Source organism: Cupressus sempervirens, chromosome 5, assembly GCF_028749045.1.
Source record: "Cupressus sempervirens isolate cs-2001-9-10 chromosome 5, ASM2874904v1, whole genome shotgun sequence".
Lineage (NCBI taxonomy): Eukaryota > Viridiplantae > Streptophyta > Pinopsida > Cupressales > Cupressaceae > Cupressus > Cupressus sempervirens.
The window spans coordinates 470,930,262-470,946,888 of NC_143122.1; the positions used below are offsets into that span (position 1 = coordinate 470,930,262).

Below are 16,627 nucleotides of genomic sequence, written 5' to 3' on the forward strand. Positions count from 1 at the left end.
CTTTTTGCAAACTTTGCACCTTGTAGTTCTCGATGAAACCAAATTCCTATAACTTCTGCTTTTGCCTGTAGAATGGTTCCATCCTATAAACTAGGGTGAAGTATAGATGATCCATTTGATGCATATTTTTTTTGATGATCACGAAGGTATTGCATCTTCAACGTGCAATGATAAGATTCGATGGTAGCATTTGTGTCCTAGTTTTCATGTGGGAAGATTCTAAATAGTTTGGCCCACCCTTCTGTGTGTGTAACGGGGGACAAGATTTCATGCAAAGTCAATGCAACGAAGAGAAGATAAATTTCAATGTAACAACAATTCAAAATAATAGAGCAAAATGTCTTATGTATATGACCATCCCCTTCACACCATGTCCTCCAAAAGTATACTAAGAAATCATGTTGATCAATGAATTTCACGAAAAAATCATCCAATAGCCTATAAGTGTTATCCTCATTCTCACCCATTGCATTCATAATCATCCCAATCCATTCAAACATTGACTTTGTTCTATCTTTCAATGCATACTTTAACACGTTCTTCAACCATGCTCGATAAATGTGCCAAATGCACAGAATGACACGACAGTTGAAAGTGGCCTTGGTGGACACAAAGATGAAATTAATTGCCTTTGCTAGGGTAAAAATTTGAAGATATAAATGTTAACAAAGTTCAAACATGTAGTCAAAGATATATATTGTTGAATCACTTACTCAATTGCTTGTATTTTGGCGCTTGCATCATCAGTCAGGAAGGAATTGATTCTCCACTCATTTCTAGCGTACTTTCCTTGTCTATAGATGGTAGAGAGTCAACATTCAATGTCCTCAATCTTATTGTGAGAAAAAGAAAACCCATGCAATCAGAACCCCTGACTAATGTTCATCAAAGATGACAAGAGAATATAGCTGGTACTACAATCGACTAAGAAGTTAAAAATGACTCGTGACATGTTAATGCCAATTAAGAAGAACAAGGTGTTAATGGTAATTTTTTTTTGTACATGTCGCACCCTATATTTGTTTGTTCGAAAAGTGGAATCTATGGATATTACAAAATTATGAGTGTTTGACCATCATATCAAGCATCCACAAGGTTTGGAAACCCATGATGAAAGGTGTGCCATCTATCTGTGGCTTCTGCCAATAAAAAAATTTAGTTCAGTCCTCTTCTCTCTATTTAATAACAATAGTTGTATCATTGAAATGCTTTTTGTGCTTGACCACACTTAACTCTACTCCAAGCATTAGGCAAGTATCCCTCTACAATATAGCCACAAAATATGGATCGCTCAAATGTCTGTCCATTACAACATCAACACTCACATCCATTTCCAAAAGGGCCTCTATGTAAGCCTTGCATTCAACAGATAGGTCTGGGGCCAAATTAGCCTGTGGCTCTTTGCTTGGATCATATTTCCCATGACAATCTAAACCTTCGTCATCTACGTGTAGCATATCAATGTAGCTAATAATAGCGACATCTGGTCTACCAAACATAATCTTTACATTAAAGTGGCATCGACACCCCCAATTCTTAATAAAATGATGACAACATTTCTTTGCCGATGATTTGGTCCTATTATCATCTGGCCCAAAAGAACACCAATAGCTGTTGCACATAAAGAATAGTTAATCAAAGTTTAACTTGTAAAGGTTATGGTACAATTTCATAACAAACACAAACTATTGATTGAATCTCTAATCACCTAGAATACAATTTCACTTTGCCTTCCTTGTAGTTTGCATGGTTGTTCTCATTATGTCTCACATGAATGAAACCATATTCTGTATCTTCCTGCTTTGATTTCCCTGTGATAAATGCATCAAGTCTGTGTAGTGGAATAGCTGCAAACAACTCTATTTCTACATCTTGTTTAGACTGAAATGTAGTCCACTTAATTTCATCCATTGAAAAAGGCTTGATCCCATCACCTCCATCTTGCACTTCAAGTTTGACAAGCAGGTACCAATTACAGTCTCTCCCCATTGCAGGAGATTACAATTGCCAAGGGGAAGTATAAAATATAGAAAGCCACATAAAAACACACTCAAACATTTAGAACTTCATGATTCCTGCCTTCCTACCAAGATTGGCTACAACCAAGTCTATTGATGTTTGTCACAACATTTGTTTAGCTATTTCATGGTGACAATCATTTTATAAACATTGTTTAAGACTCATATGTTAATCTATTATATGGATCTCCTATCAACCCTCGAAAGGTTTGTCATCGTCACCATTGCTATACTTTTCTCATAGATTGCTATAGCTTTAAACATTGTGTAGTTTCATGCATCAAAGGAGCTACATTAAATGAGTTAAATATCAAATGAATATCTTTCATGCTTGTGTAGGATTGTTTGAAGCAAAGGGACTCCTTGTTGTGACCTCATGATGTTATGCAATTTCGTGCATTGAAGGAGATAGCAAAAAGTGATGAAGAGGTATATCTCTATGCCTTATGATGACAAAGCAGTATGGGTATAAGAAGGATCACTATATATTATAGCAATTAGACAATTTTGATCGTGGATCTCTTTTATAGGAAAATGGATATGGTGATGAGTGTTAGAGTTATAGTTGTTTCTATAGTGATAAAAGTGAAAAATGTAATAGATTTCTATTAGGAATAATGAGCTAAAGAGATCGATAGTGTCTACATGTTTTTCACTAGGAGTTACAAAGATCATTTATTTGAATATTTTTCATGGAGTGGGTGAGTAGTGACCAGAAATGATTGTTGATACACTTACAACGATCAAAAATCTTAATCATGGAAATTAATGTGGTGAAATGAATAAAGGACATGCATGAACTAATTCCCTCCCTAAACTGAAGGCATTTTTACCAAGAAATTGATCATCACACATTCCACAAGCAGATAATTTGTAAAGAATTGTGGGATTTTCTAGAGCTTCCCGAAGTAACAATTTGCAAAAAAATGGAAGGCTCTAGTTCATTTGTAAAGATAAAGGACAAGAAGGTAAAGAAGGGGAAAATAGAAAAGAAGCAGAAGACAAAAGATGAAATTCCTCCAAGGAAGTTGAATGAAGACTTGATTGAACAAATGGAGTTTGCCGGGCATAAATCCAAAAGGAGTAAATTTGTGTCTCTGGATAAATTGGAAGAAAAGTACAACAAAGTCAGTGATATATGGACAAGAACCCAAGGATATGAACTTTTCTTGTATCACTATGTTAGAAGGGATCATAAGGGGCCCATATGTCATCCATGGGTGATGAATTTGGGGAAATTGACTGTACCAAATGTGTTTGTGAATTTCAAACTGTTGAAGGTTATCATTGGCAAATACAATGTTGATGACAAATGTATATATGATGGTATAGTGCAAAAGTTCATGGAGATTTCAATTGATTCTCTAAATGAAGTTTTTAAGTTGATAGATGGGCTCACCAAAAGGATGTCATTTAGGGAATTAAAGAATGATTATGAGAGGTCAAATATACATATATGAAATGGAAGCTAATGTTACAAAAAGTCAAAAAAGAGCCACTTACTGAAGTAGATGGGCTGCCATTCAACATACAATTGTTCAAAACATACTTTGACATGACATATCAGTCTTGTGTTCAAATTAGAGTAGTGGAGGTTCCCAACTTGATGGAGATTGGACCTATGGTGCTGGCTTCTAATGTCCAAATGTTGGAGCTAAAACCCTACAATTATGCTGAGTATGTCGTTGACAACATTCATATCTATTTTGTTAATTTTAAAGACATTGATACTCCTATTTTTAGGCATTTTTCTTTGCTTATGCACATGATTTTGTATTATGATCAAATGAGAGATATGTGGCATAAGAATTTGAAATTAAATATAAAGGAAACTAATGGAGAAGATAAGCTAGTTCATTTGTGGACTTTTGTATGGGACTATACATATAGTGCCTCATGTTACCTCACATTTTAGGATTATTTTGTTTCACTTTTATAATTGTTGTTTGGATAGAAAGATTTTTCTTCCATTAGCTCTAACATAAAGAGGTTTCTAAGACCTAAAGATAATAGGCTAGGAGAAAAGCTGAAACACAATTGGGGTGATTGGTATTCCTATGACTATTTCACTTATATCAGAGTACATGGATTTGAAGGGATGCCCTACTGGTTACCAACCTTAGTACTAGATAGGATTTCTTATTTGGAAATTGTGAGATAGATGTTAAGAGTCAAGAAAACATTATTTTGGAGGGAAGTAGAGAAAACAAACTTTTCTCCCTACTACTCTGTCTTTTGGAGATTTTACTATTTGTGTCACCAAGTCCTATGACAAAATTGGGGAAAAATTGAAAAATGAGTATCATATGCACACCATGGATCCTTGGACCCATTATGATCCTAAAGGCTATATAAATGCCAATAGAAAGTCACAGAAATTGGATGACTATATTCATAAAATTATTGAAAATGAGGAAGAATATAAGAACATGGAATGGTTGGAAATTCAACAGAAGTTGCAAGAATAGAATAAGGAGTTGGACGAAAGAAGATAACAAGAGTTGGAGAAATTTAGAGATGACATACAAAATGCACTAGACTCCCCTATACCACTGACTAGATCTTTAGATAGACTCGAAATACAAGCACTGGAATATGATGTATAGGTAGTTGAAAAGGTTAATGTGGAAAAGGATGAAAGAATCCTTAAGTCAAATGAATTTATCGATGATGATGAATTTATAAAGTAAAAGGAATTCATGACTTGTGTATAAAATTATAGAGGCAAAATCTTTAGGTAGAGTGTTCCACACATCACTCCTGAAAATGAAAAGGAGCTGATGGAAAGACTTAAAGAAGTTATCAAGAAAGAGGTGGAGAAAATGACTTCGGTAAGAGGGAGACAACTACTTAATGAAGCAAAAGTCATGGTTTTGCCTCAATGGGATCTTAGTGCATCCTATATATTCGATAGCTTAATGAAATCTAGGAAAAAAGATATGAAGCTTGATGTGCAGGGAGTGAAAGATGTCATTATTGGTTCTAAGTTTGTTAAGGATGAAAGATCTATGCTTCTATGGGCCCTTTACCCTCCACAGAAGAGGCCATGGATTATTGATATTGATTAGGCATTTGGACACTTGATAACTTTGAAGGTAGGGGTAATAGGCCCTAATAAATCAACACACATGCAAGTGGGTTTGGCCCAATTCATTGAGGCTCATATGAAGCAAGTGTCAATTGAAAGAGATAACTAGAGAGCAATGTATGAAATCCTATTGAAGATGGGAAAGGCACAAATGAAGCCTATGATTCAATCATTGGATGATGCCATGAAAAGAGAATTCAAGAGATTGCAGGAGGAAAATAAGAAATTAAAGGATACAACTATGATCAAGAGAAAAATATCAGGTTCCATATTGAGAAACCGCTTCAAAATATTGTTGAACAAGCTTGGAAGTGTGTGGGAATTATACAATGGTTACAAAAATTTGGCTTTAAAACATAATGAAACCTACAATAAATTGACCAGGGAAAGGGATGAATTGGTTGAAGATGCCAATATCCAAGAAGCCAATAGATTAATTCATGATCATAATGTGTTTACTAAGGCATTCAACAACACTTTAAAGATGTTAGAAGATCTGGTAATGGAATACAAAGTATTGAAATGGCATGATTAGGATGGACATATTATCAACTAGGATATATGGATTGGGACTTCTCATGCAATGTTGGATGAGGCCCTAGGAACATCATAGAATGACAAACTAGAATTGACAAAGATGAGTGAGTAGTTGGAGAAGATGACCAAGATGGATTTCAGAGCTTAGGAATTCATTGCAGATGCAAACTTTCTAGAGGACAACAAATATCAAGAGCATATAAAAAAATGTAATGATTTTATTGAAGAAAAAGCATCATAATCAGCCGAATGAATTCAATTTCCTTTGTAAATTTGTTTTAATTTATCGACATGTAATAGTTAGTTACTACTTGGCCGGTTAAGATGAATTTTATATAAAAATGGACATGCCTCTTCATTTTGTAACCAATTTGCTGTCCATAAGTATAGGGACCTAATGGAGATAGCGATTGAACAAAGCTAGAACAAAGCATAAAGAGCCAATAGACGAAGGAATCTATTTGTAGTATCGTTTATTATTGTTTTGTATTAAATGTAACAAGTTAAGTTTGTCAAATAGAAATATGATATGTGTCATTACTATCCCATGAATGAAGCTTGTTGCAATCCTTATGTTATAAAAGGGATTTCCAAGACTAGGATGTGAAGGGTCCGAATTTGGATAGAAGGAATGTTATTAACATGTTTTTAGTCATTTTAGTGCTCTCTATTTCACAACATCTGATATTTGAGTTGTATTTTGCAAGGAAATCTATCCCTCTTGCTTTTCTTTTGTTGTTAAAATTTGAAATGTAAAGTTATATGATTACCGCAAAAAGAACTGTGGCTACTAATATAAAATCTTTAATTATTGTGATGACCTATGTTCAATAAGAGCTCTGAAAGAGAGCTTGAGTCCCTGCCTTGTGTTGTTAGTGGTTCATACTGTAAACATAAAATAGAAAATACATTGTTAAATGTTTGTTGTAAAATAAGTTTTTACTCATTGTAAAGTTTGTTTAAAATATAGTTTTTATTATTCTAGATGTGCTCCAAAGATCACAAATAAAAATTTCCTAAAATATATTTACATGCAAAGGTGAGCATTATGAATGTTTGGTTTTGATAATATAATAAATATTTTCTTCTTGAATTATAAATGATATTTTTTCAAATTACACTTGAAAACAAAACCTTAAATTAAAATTCTAGATATATAATACAATCTTGCAATAACTTTAGTATTGTCAATATTTACTAGATATATTTGTATTTTTAACTTTAATATGTTTTATTGGTTTAACATAATTTCAAGTATAAGACATATATTATAAATATATATATATATAATATGACAATTTCCAAATTATATCAAACTTTAGTTATATAAATAAATAATAAAATCAAAGCCAACGAAAATTATCAATCTTTAAATTAAACTAAAATTTTTATTTACAAAAGTATTTTATTTACAATTGTATTGTATTTACAATTAAAAATACACTTAGGCAGACATCTAGCTCACGTAGAAATTATTTTGAAATTGAAAACAAACACAAAAATCATGAAATTATTTCCAAATTGAAAAGATATAAGGAATTTTATACCTTTTATATTTACTTGTATTCATTTATCACCAATTTGTATAAAAAAATGGGCACTGTTAGAAATGTCATTATAAATTTAACCACAACTTTCTAGCCATAGATGACAGTCTAGAACAATCCAGTCCATTTTATGGATTCTACAAGTAGACAATGACACAAAGCTTAGGAAACCAACGAATTTGAATATAGAGATGCACTTTGCCTTTATATGTCAAAGTGAGGTGGTCCACAACTACATTGCCTAAAAAAGCTTCAGAGATCACCAGGTAGAGATAGATAACCGACCAAACATTGGCTGAAATAAAAATCACTGAATTGATGCAAAGCTCAGAGATTTTTTAAAAAGCTTATAAAAGTTTTTTTTCCTTTGTAATGGCCAAGAAAAGGCCCAAAATATAGAAATTGATGCTATGAGAAGGGCAATAAGAATATGCGGGTTGCTGTTGCAGCTAACCTATGGGAAGCTGAAGTCATTGTTGACTTGGCATTGTAGGGGACAAGCTAATCTCCATCCGAAATGCACTAAAGGAAAAACAAATTTGAACTTTCTTTTTTTCTACATTCATGAAAACATATTGATTTTTTTTCCATTCTTGTTGTTGTTTTGGACTACAAAGTATGCAAATCATGAAGATCAAATGCTGAAATTTTCAAAAAAATCTATGACGTTTTCGATTTTTTAAAATTTGTTCAACTGTATGGTTTCTTGTAGGTGTGGGGTTTCAGTTTCAATAGGTGCCTAGTTTTTATTTGTACAGTGGTTTGGCCATCTAGAAACAAGGCAATTGCAGATGCTTGGAGGTTTCTAGAATTCAAATTTTGGTAATTTTTTAAATCAATAAATCAATATTACCCCTAGAAAAATTTCAAAGAGCCAATAAAAAATAAGAAATAAAAATTATTGACTAAAAAATAATTTAAAAATAAATCAATGTTTGAACTTTAGCAAAAGAAATATTTTAGATATAAAAATTAATTAGGCCTCACAACTGGAAACATTAGTTCTCTGCCTTATCTATAAGGCAGGGACTAATAAGGAATGCAAAATGGAATCGTGCAAATAATTTACACAACATTATCATAGTGGAAGCATAATAATGGGTGCACTTTTTTTTGATTCATACCTTTCATTCTCTATAAGTTGAGCTAATATCATTTCCTCCCCACGATTATGCACTGCACATGCCCGTAAAATGTAGTATCACAACCATGAAATTACAATCTATGTGCCATGAAAATTGACTACGGTTAGCATGAAATTGCAATACAATAAACCAAACACTACAAGTTCACAATCAAGTTATAATTTAAGTGTATTTAACTATAAACACACCTATTAGTTTCTTTACAAATTGCAGCCCCAAACCTGCTTGGCGCCAACTGCTTTCCACTTTCTCTATAGTTTAGAGAAAAACCCAAAAATGTCTACTTTTTCCGAACTTCACCCATTATGAGTGAAGTTTCTATATGCATTATCATAAATATTTTTAATGTACTTCAATTTTGTACAACAACTTTTTCACGACCTTTCATAAATTTAACTTCTCCATTTATGAACACACGTATGAGGATAGGATAACATGATTGACTATCCATTCCATGCTTGCAAAGGTCTGAAACCTTTTATTTGTGCATTCACTAATAGATACCATAATGCTAGACCGATAAAAATGAAGCTTCCTAAAAACATTCAACACGTATCGTATAAATGTATTAGATTGCATCATGAAAATATGGATGGAACTGTTATGTGTTTTTGATATCTCGTCCTTTTTGATCACCAAAAACACTCATCGTAATGACTTATAGTGATACAACATCTCTATCACTCATTTCTATAATGATTATATCTATTTTCCATTTGCCATTGATTGCTATATCTTATAGAAATAAGCCTTCTTTATCGCTCATCCCTATATTGAGTATTTCAAGTTGCGATCATGAGAAAACCTTTCATCACCTTATCATTCCAGTTTGAGATCTAACTATTATTAGGGCTACTAGGATGTGCATAGTCAAGATAACCATCAGCATGGCTTCACAACTATTAACACTAGAATTCAAGTTCATGTTGCGAAGGAGCGACTCACCATCAATTGCATGATCGTGAATCAGTTCTAGCTTAAGGGAATTGAAGTTGTGAAGATGCAAAAGTCAACAATATCAGTCAAGTTTAATGGGTATCACATCATTGCAAATGGTTAATTTTAACCTAGGGTTAAAGTAGAAAGTTAGCAAAATCCTTCATTGCATCGTCGTAGGGTTAGGAGCTAGTTAGTGTAATCGGTTTTGAAGGAGTGCCTTATTGAATAAAAATAGATAAATTGAATTGATATCAATCCATCAAAAGCAATTAGATAGGCTCCAATATTTCAAGTTGCAAGGTTGTGATGGAGAGAAACAATTAGGTTAAATGGGTTTTTAATCTTTGCATGCAATTAAGGGTAACCCATGGTTAAGGTGGAAAAGTTGTGAAAAAATTTGTCCACTCATTCGTAGGGTTAGGACTATAGTTAAGATTCATGGTTATGAGGATGCGATAAATGAGAAGACAATCAAGTTAGTAGTTGCAATGTTAGACGGTTAAGAAAGATTCATGAAAGAATTTACTTAACTCCTTGAATTAAATGCAATCAATGAAAAGATATTCAACCCATCCAAGTTGCAATAAAATGAAAGAACCTTGTTTATTCAATCTCAAAGTTACAAACATATGAAAATGGAGACAAAACTCAGAGACACAGATATTGCAAAACTTTCCTTTGTGTTAATCTTCCTTTAGAATAATACATTATTGGTATAAACTCAAGAATAACTCAAGATATGAGTAAATTGTCATTCACTATTCACTTGTATTCCTAGATTTGCAAAATTTGAGTACAACACATAATAGAAACAAAAACTAACTAGACCGACTACAAAATAACATAAACACTAAAATTGTATAGACTTCAGACCTTCACTCTACATCTTGGAAATCCTTTTATAGGAACGATTGCAAGAAGCTTTAGATGCCAGAGGACACATGTCAAAAATTAATTGAAAAATAAATACAAAGATATTTTTCTTGTTACATTACAAATATTCTTTGTAGTTTGATCAAAATTCTAGATGTAGTTACAAAACTGACAGGTGGCACTTTCAACTGGTGTCTTTAACATAATCTTGTTTGTCTTCAAGCTCCTATTGCTTTCCTTTCCTTCTCCTTGTTCCTTTTGTCTCATTTTCTTCTAACTATATCTTGCATTACCTAATCACTCTGCCTGGATGGTAGGGCCTTTATGTCTGCAATGACTTCCCAAATGGCAATATTTGTATCTGTATCAGGCTAGGTGGCATCTCTAATTGCATCTAACTCCTTGAGGCATTCGTTCCATTTGGAATCCGTTATTTCCTTAACCTCTACAATTATATTTGATTCCTTAGTACAGAAAAATAATTTTAATTTGATTTTAAATGCTCTTTGTGCAACCATATGAACTTTTCAATACGCATATGAAATTGATGATCAGTGCCTTATCCATTGCTACATAGAGTCTACCCAAAAAAACTTGACCTATTTAATTGCCTTACAATTAAATCATTAGCAGTTAACCCTAAACCCCATTCTCATGATATCCTTCTCATATGACTAGAAACCCTACCAATTTATTGAAGCACCTACTTAATTCCTTGAATTAAAAGAAACAATAAATTGATATACAACATATCCTAGTTGCATTAAATTACATGAACCTTGCTCATTCAATCCCAAAATAACCATCATATGAAAATGGAGACAAAATTTAGAGACACAAATATTGTAGAACATTCCTTTGTATTATTCTTCCTTGAAAACAATACATCACTGGTATATACTCAAGAAAAACTCTAGATATGACAAGACTATCATTCAAGATTAATTTATATTCCTAGATTGCAAAATTGAATACATCATAAAATTTGACACAAAGACCAACTAGATTGATTGCAAAATAACATAAACACTAAAATTGTACAAACTTCAGACCATCACTCCACATCTCAGAAATCCTTTTATAGAGAGGATTGCAACAAGCTTTAGATGAGAGGATATATGTCAACATCCTATCGGAAAACAAATACAAAGATATTTTATATGCATTTACATTAAAACATTCTTTGTACTTGATCAAAATTGTAGATGTAATTACAAAACTGGTAGGTGGCATTTTCAATAGGTGTCTTTAACACATTTTTCTTTGTCTTCAAGCTCCTACCACTTTCCTTGCCTTTTCTTTGTTCCTTTTGCCTCTAACTACATCCTAACTGCATGCTTGCACTATCTATTCACCCTCTCTGGATGGTAGGGCCTTTATATCTGCAATGACCTTCCAAATGGCTATGTCTGTGTTTATATCATGCCAAGTGGCATCCCTAACTACATCTAATTCTTCAAGGCATTTTTTCCACTTGGAATTTTCTATTTCTTTAACCTTTGTAGTTACTTTTCACATTTCTTATTCTAATTTGTAGAGCATGTCAATCAAGTCATACACCACTACTACACCTACCTCATCCTTGCAGTATGCCAGATTCTAGGATGGTTCAAAATGCTATCAAAAGATACTGACCATTCCACCCAAGCCTTAACTCTTCCATCACTCTCTAAAATTATAGGCATAAAATTGGGTGTTCCCATGGCAATTGCTTTCATTTTATTCTGAATTAGCTTTAAATTGCCATTAAAGAAACCACTCAAATCTCTTACTTTATTGATCATCTTTCTAGTATTTATAATAGTTACCTTAGGTAGATCTTTCTGCTATGCCAACAAATGTACCAAACTCTCAAAAAATAGAGTATAAGGACCCCATTTGGTGAAAAGTGGAGACAATAGGAAAACCGCCTCTAAACATTTGTACTCTGTTCCTTGCAACACAAAATAATTGCTATGTACACTCTGAGAGACCAATTTTAATGCATTTATTTTATGAATTAGCAAGTTCTTGATTATTCTGATTTCAATCTCCTTGCCTAATTCAAAATTTTCTTTATCTATCTTCATTGCTTGGTCTAATGCATCCCTTGTTTTAGGCACATGGCCCTCTATCTTCACACCTCTGTCCTAGATTTTTGTAGTTGATCTGATAGTGTTTTTCATTGCTACTATTTTATTCTCAAACTTGAGGGTCATCTATTCTAAGACAAAAGTCTTCTTCATTTCTTCCTCATATTGCCTCCTGGTTTTAATATACCTTTCATAGGCTCCTTTCAACTGTGCTTGAAGAACATCCATCTTGTTCTTACTCAATAGAGCCACTAAAGTGTGCATTCCATAAATTTGGCTGCTGGAGGTGGAATGCACATTCCAGAACATTACATTCCCCCTTGGGGATTCTTTCATTTTCATAAGGGTGGGCTTTTGATCCTCTGGAGTTAAATGCCATATTGCAATTGTTTGAGCATCAATGCTATAACCTGGCCCTCTTTGTTCTCCAAATTGATTTTCATCTTTAAATTAGATAGACTTGTCTTGTCTTCTCATTTGGTCTAGAAAAAAAGATGAATTGATATCCCATCCCAAGAAAATAATCATGCCACTTCTTCTCACTAGGTCCTTGCCTCTTCTACAGTGATGGTTTCACTGGCAAGATCATATTCTTGTAGTTTTTGTACTAACCCAACAAGTGCCTCATCAGAATCACCTGGCTTTATTTGTAGAGATAGCTCATTTTATTTCATTTTGAACAAGAAGCTTTTAAATTCTTCAGTCTTGATGAAATTATCATCACTCATGAACTCATTTGCTTCTATAATTCTTCCATCTATCATATGAGCTTGTAGTTCTAGCTTCTTAGCCCTTTGATCATCCTCAAAGGCTTGAGCTACCAAATATCTCCTTCTAACATCATCAAAATATTGGCTACCTCTGGGAAAAGTCTACAAGGCCTTTTGTTGAGCCTTTTGTGGAATTTTGACCATTTTTTACTTCTTATTCCTCTGTTTTGCCAACTCTGAACTCTTAGGTTGATCTGCCTCATCATTATTTTCTTGAAAAAAAATGTCCTCATCAGAGTAGTCGGGATCAACTTTCTTTCTTATTGCTTTAGGCACTTGTGCTGAAATCTCATCAAAATTTTCAACACATTTATCCAACCTTGACCAATAGTCTTCTTCATGATAAAATCCTTTAAAGGATGGATTTTCTTTTTTCATCTCTTACTCAAAGCTGATAACATATCTATATTTTATCATCCTTTCTCTATAGATGTCCTCATTCGGTCTATCAACAATGACATACTCTTCCCACATAGGTTTTATAAGAGGCAAATTATATCCCCTCATATTTTTTAGGGCATGCCTAACTACATTACAAGGGTCATATGTTTTGGCTAGTCCAGTTCGCAATTTGTAGCCTCTCAAATAGGCATCAGCCTCTTCTATAGCATTCTTGCCTATCTCTAAAGCTCCTACCTTAGTGCATCTACACAAGAATGTTCCTTTCTTGACAAGTTTTCCCAGATATTCTTTGTTTAGTGCAATTAATTGCCAAAATACTTCTACAAACCGAAGTCTTTCTGGGACATATTTGGGTATAATGTGGGGTGGTTAAGGGCACCCATATATCCTAATAGCAGTATACTCCTCAAATAGAAAAATACTCCCCCACTCATGTGTCAAATTTTTCCTAGCATCATAACACATTTTAGGCTTAACAACCTTCCTAACACTTCTAGGGATTCTTTCATTAGCCAATCCTATCATTTTTAAAATAGGATGCACAAAATCATTATAAAAGGAAATAATATTTGAGTATGGGTAGAATCTCTGCCATACCCTTGTCCACCTTTTCACCTGTAGTCTTTCTTCTCATTCCTCTATGCACTCGAAGAAGCTTTGATCAAATAAATTGACATTCCTGAACATGATCAAATGCATGATCATTAAATAACGAGGGAACCTAAAGTTCTCCAATTATCCTTATTGTACAAAAATGATCTCTTCATGGATGTTTTCAATGATATATGCCACATAATCATACCCAATATTGGTGTTTGGGTCTTGAATATTCAATGCCATGACATAGTGTCCTCTTAGGGAATTCATGGTTCCATATGAACCTAGGACTTTGTTAAGGCCAAAGTAGTATTATTGAAATACCTCTGAAAGAATTTAGGAGGTATGATTTTCTCCACTTCCTTCTTCTTTGGAATCTCTCCCTTTTCTTTTCTGGACAAAAGGATGTGTCTTGTCATTTCCCTACACATAAAAATTATTCTGGCTCTTGAAATTCTTAGTTAGGTCATCAATGTCAATAGGCAATGAAATTGGGCCTCCTAGATCGAATGCTTCTATGAATGTTTCCTTATCTAGGGCCAAGAAAATGCTTCTATCTCTCCAGTGGAATGAATTGCTAACTAGATTAAAACACTTGATTAATGCATTTACTAGGTCCACATCCACAAATTGTTTTGGCATAATTAGTTTGCCCAAATTTTTGACCCAAGGATTGCAAATTGGAACCTTCTCCATTTTGTTCTTGTAGAAGAACTAGAATAATTCATATCCATTCCTATTTGGGACCTCAACATCTCTATATAATGCATAGGGATCTTTGAAGGTGTGATCATTTTCAACTTGTGCATTAGTAGAACCAGGTAAAATATGTATCCATTCTTCCACAAATGAGCTAGGGATTTTTGTTTTTGATGCAGGTTCTTCAATTTGTTCTTGTGTGATCAATTCACTTTCCTTCTAAGTCATTTATTCAATTAATTTAACCAATTCTAAATGTTGTATGTTTTGAAAATCCCTTCAAATCACTTTGCAACTTCAAATTCACTCTGAAAACCCAAACAAATTCTCTAACTAGTAATGAAAATTTTGTGGTTCTTCTAATTTATCTGTTTCTGCAACAGGAGCGTCACATTAATGGATATTAAATCACCACATATCAATCTTTAAAAAGTTTACAAAATCTTCTCTTTTTCATATTTCGTACTTCCATCTCATGTTTTTTAAATCCAAATCAGACATGGTCGTCCATTGAAAACTGTTTTATGTGTTAAAACTAAAAGTTGCGATGATGCAATGACCACCTTATCACTACTTTGCCACATTTTCCTCTCTTCTAATTTTTTTTGGTTATGACCATACAAATAGGGCTATCTTTATTGTTTCACAACCTCACACCTCTTTTCTTTAACTTCTAAGTCTAGCTTGCCATGTTGCAATTATCTTTGTTCGATCTTTCACAACTTCAACACTCTTAACTATTCAAACTCCTACAATCTTGCGATGACCTTATGAATTTAATCATTTCTTCTTTATTGCAAAATTGAAACTTGAAATTCCTTCAATGCTAACTGACCCAAGACAATACAATATCCACTTAATATAAACCTTTTCATGCCATCACAGCATCACAACCAAAATACTTAACTCTTTTCTTAACCCCACGAAGGCAAGATTACAAGTTTTTGTAGCCTCACCACCTTAACCTGAGGTTTTTCTTCACCACTTGAAAGCATGCAATAACATTAAAAGATAACCACTATTGTTTTTCAAATCCTCACAATTCTGCCTTCAAGGTTTATCTAATTGCTAGCAATGTTGCGATAGCTTGGAATTTGACCGTTAGATACTCTTCATAGTTTCACAACTTAAAATAACCACTTTAACTTACACATTTTTGCGATTGCTATAGTGTATACCAACTCATGATACCTAATCATTGTATTTGTACTGATGGAATAAAAATCAAATAAAGAAACCTTTCTATTGATTGAGGTCTCCAATGCACCTGTGCAAAATAAATCTCTTTAACGGGTGCGATAAACTACAGATCACAAGGTTGTGACTTGTATTAAGCTTAAGACATTTGAAGTTGTGATGATGTAGAGGATAACGATAGTAGTCAAGGTCTAGGTTATCATGACATTTCATGTAGTTAAAGTTAACATTGGATTACATTTGCAAAGTGGTGATGACTTATAATCCCAGCTTTGCAGGGTTAAATGACGAGTTAAAGATTTAATTTATGAGTTTGTGATCAAGGTAACAATTAACTTCAAATAGTTATGGAAAAATTGAAGGTGGAAAAGTAATTAAGATATTTGTTTATCATTTTCCAATGATCACTTTATGTTATAGCGATAAGCCTCCCTTATTACTCATCGCTGCAACTGTAGTAGTATATGAAACATCAAATGAAGAAACAACATTTCTATTGATTGAGGTTTTCAATGAACTTGTGCCAAATAAATCTCATTAATGGTTTAAAAAAATGTTAAATGAAGGATTCCAATGCTTATTCGATGGTTTGAGTGAGGTGGGGTGTCAAAGAAATATACAGAGAAGTCAAGGCAAGGTTTTGATAAAACTATTTTGAATATAAATGTATGGACCTTAAATGTATGAGATTGCATAATGAAAATATGGATTAAACTATTATGCATTTTTGATATTATGAATCA

General features: G+C 33.3%; 1 protein-coding gene across 1 annotated transcript; it reads right to left on the minus strand.

The window, feature by feature from the left end:
- Positions 1-1,262: 1,262 nt before the first annotated feature.
- On the minus strand, positions 1,263-1,989 carry LOC149556801 (uncharacterized). Its single transcript, XM_089829987.1, has 2 exons — positions 1,709-1,989; positions 1,263-1,611 (listed from the first exon to the last, which is right to left on the minus strand). Exons 1-2 carry the CDS (start codon positions 1,987-1,989, stop codon positions 1,263-1,265), a joined length of 630 nt encoding a protein of 209 aa, XP_089686113.1.
- Between the last annotated feature and the right edge of the window lie 14,638 nt (positions 1,990-16,627).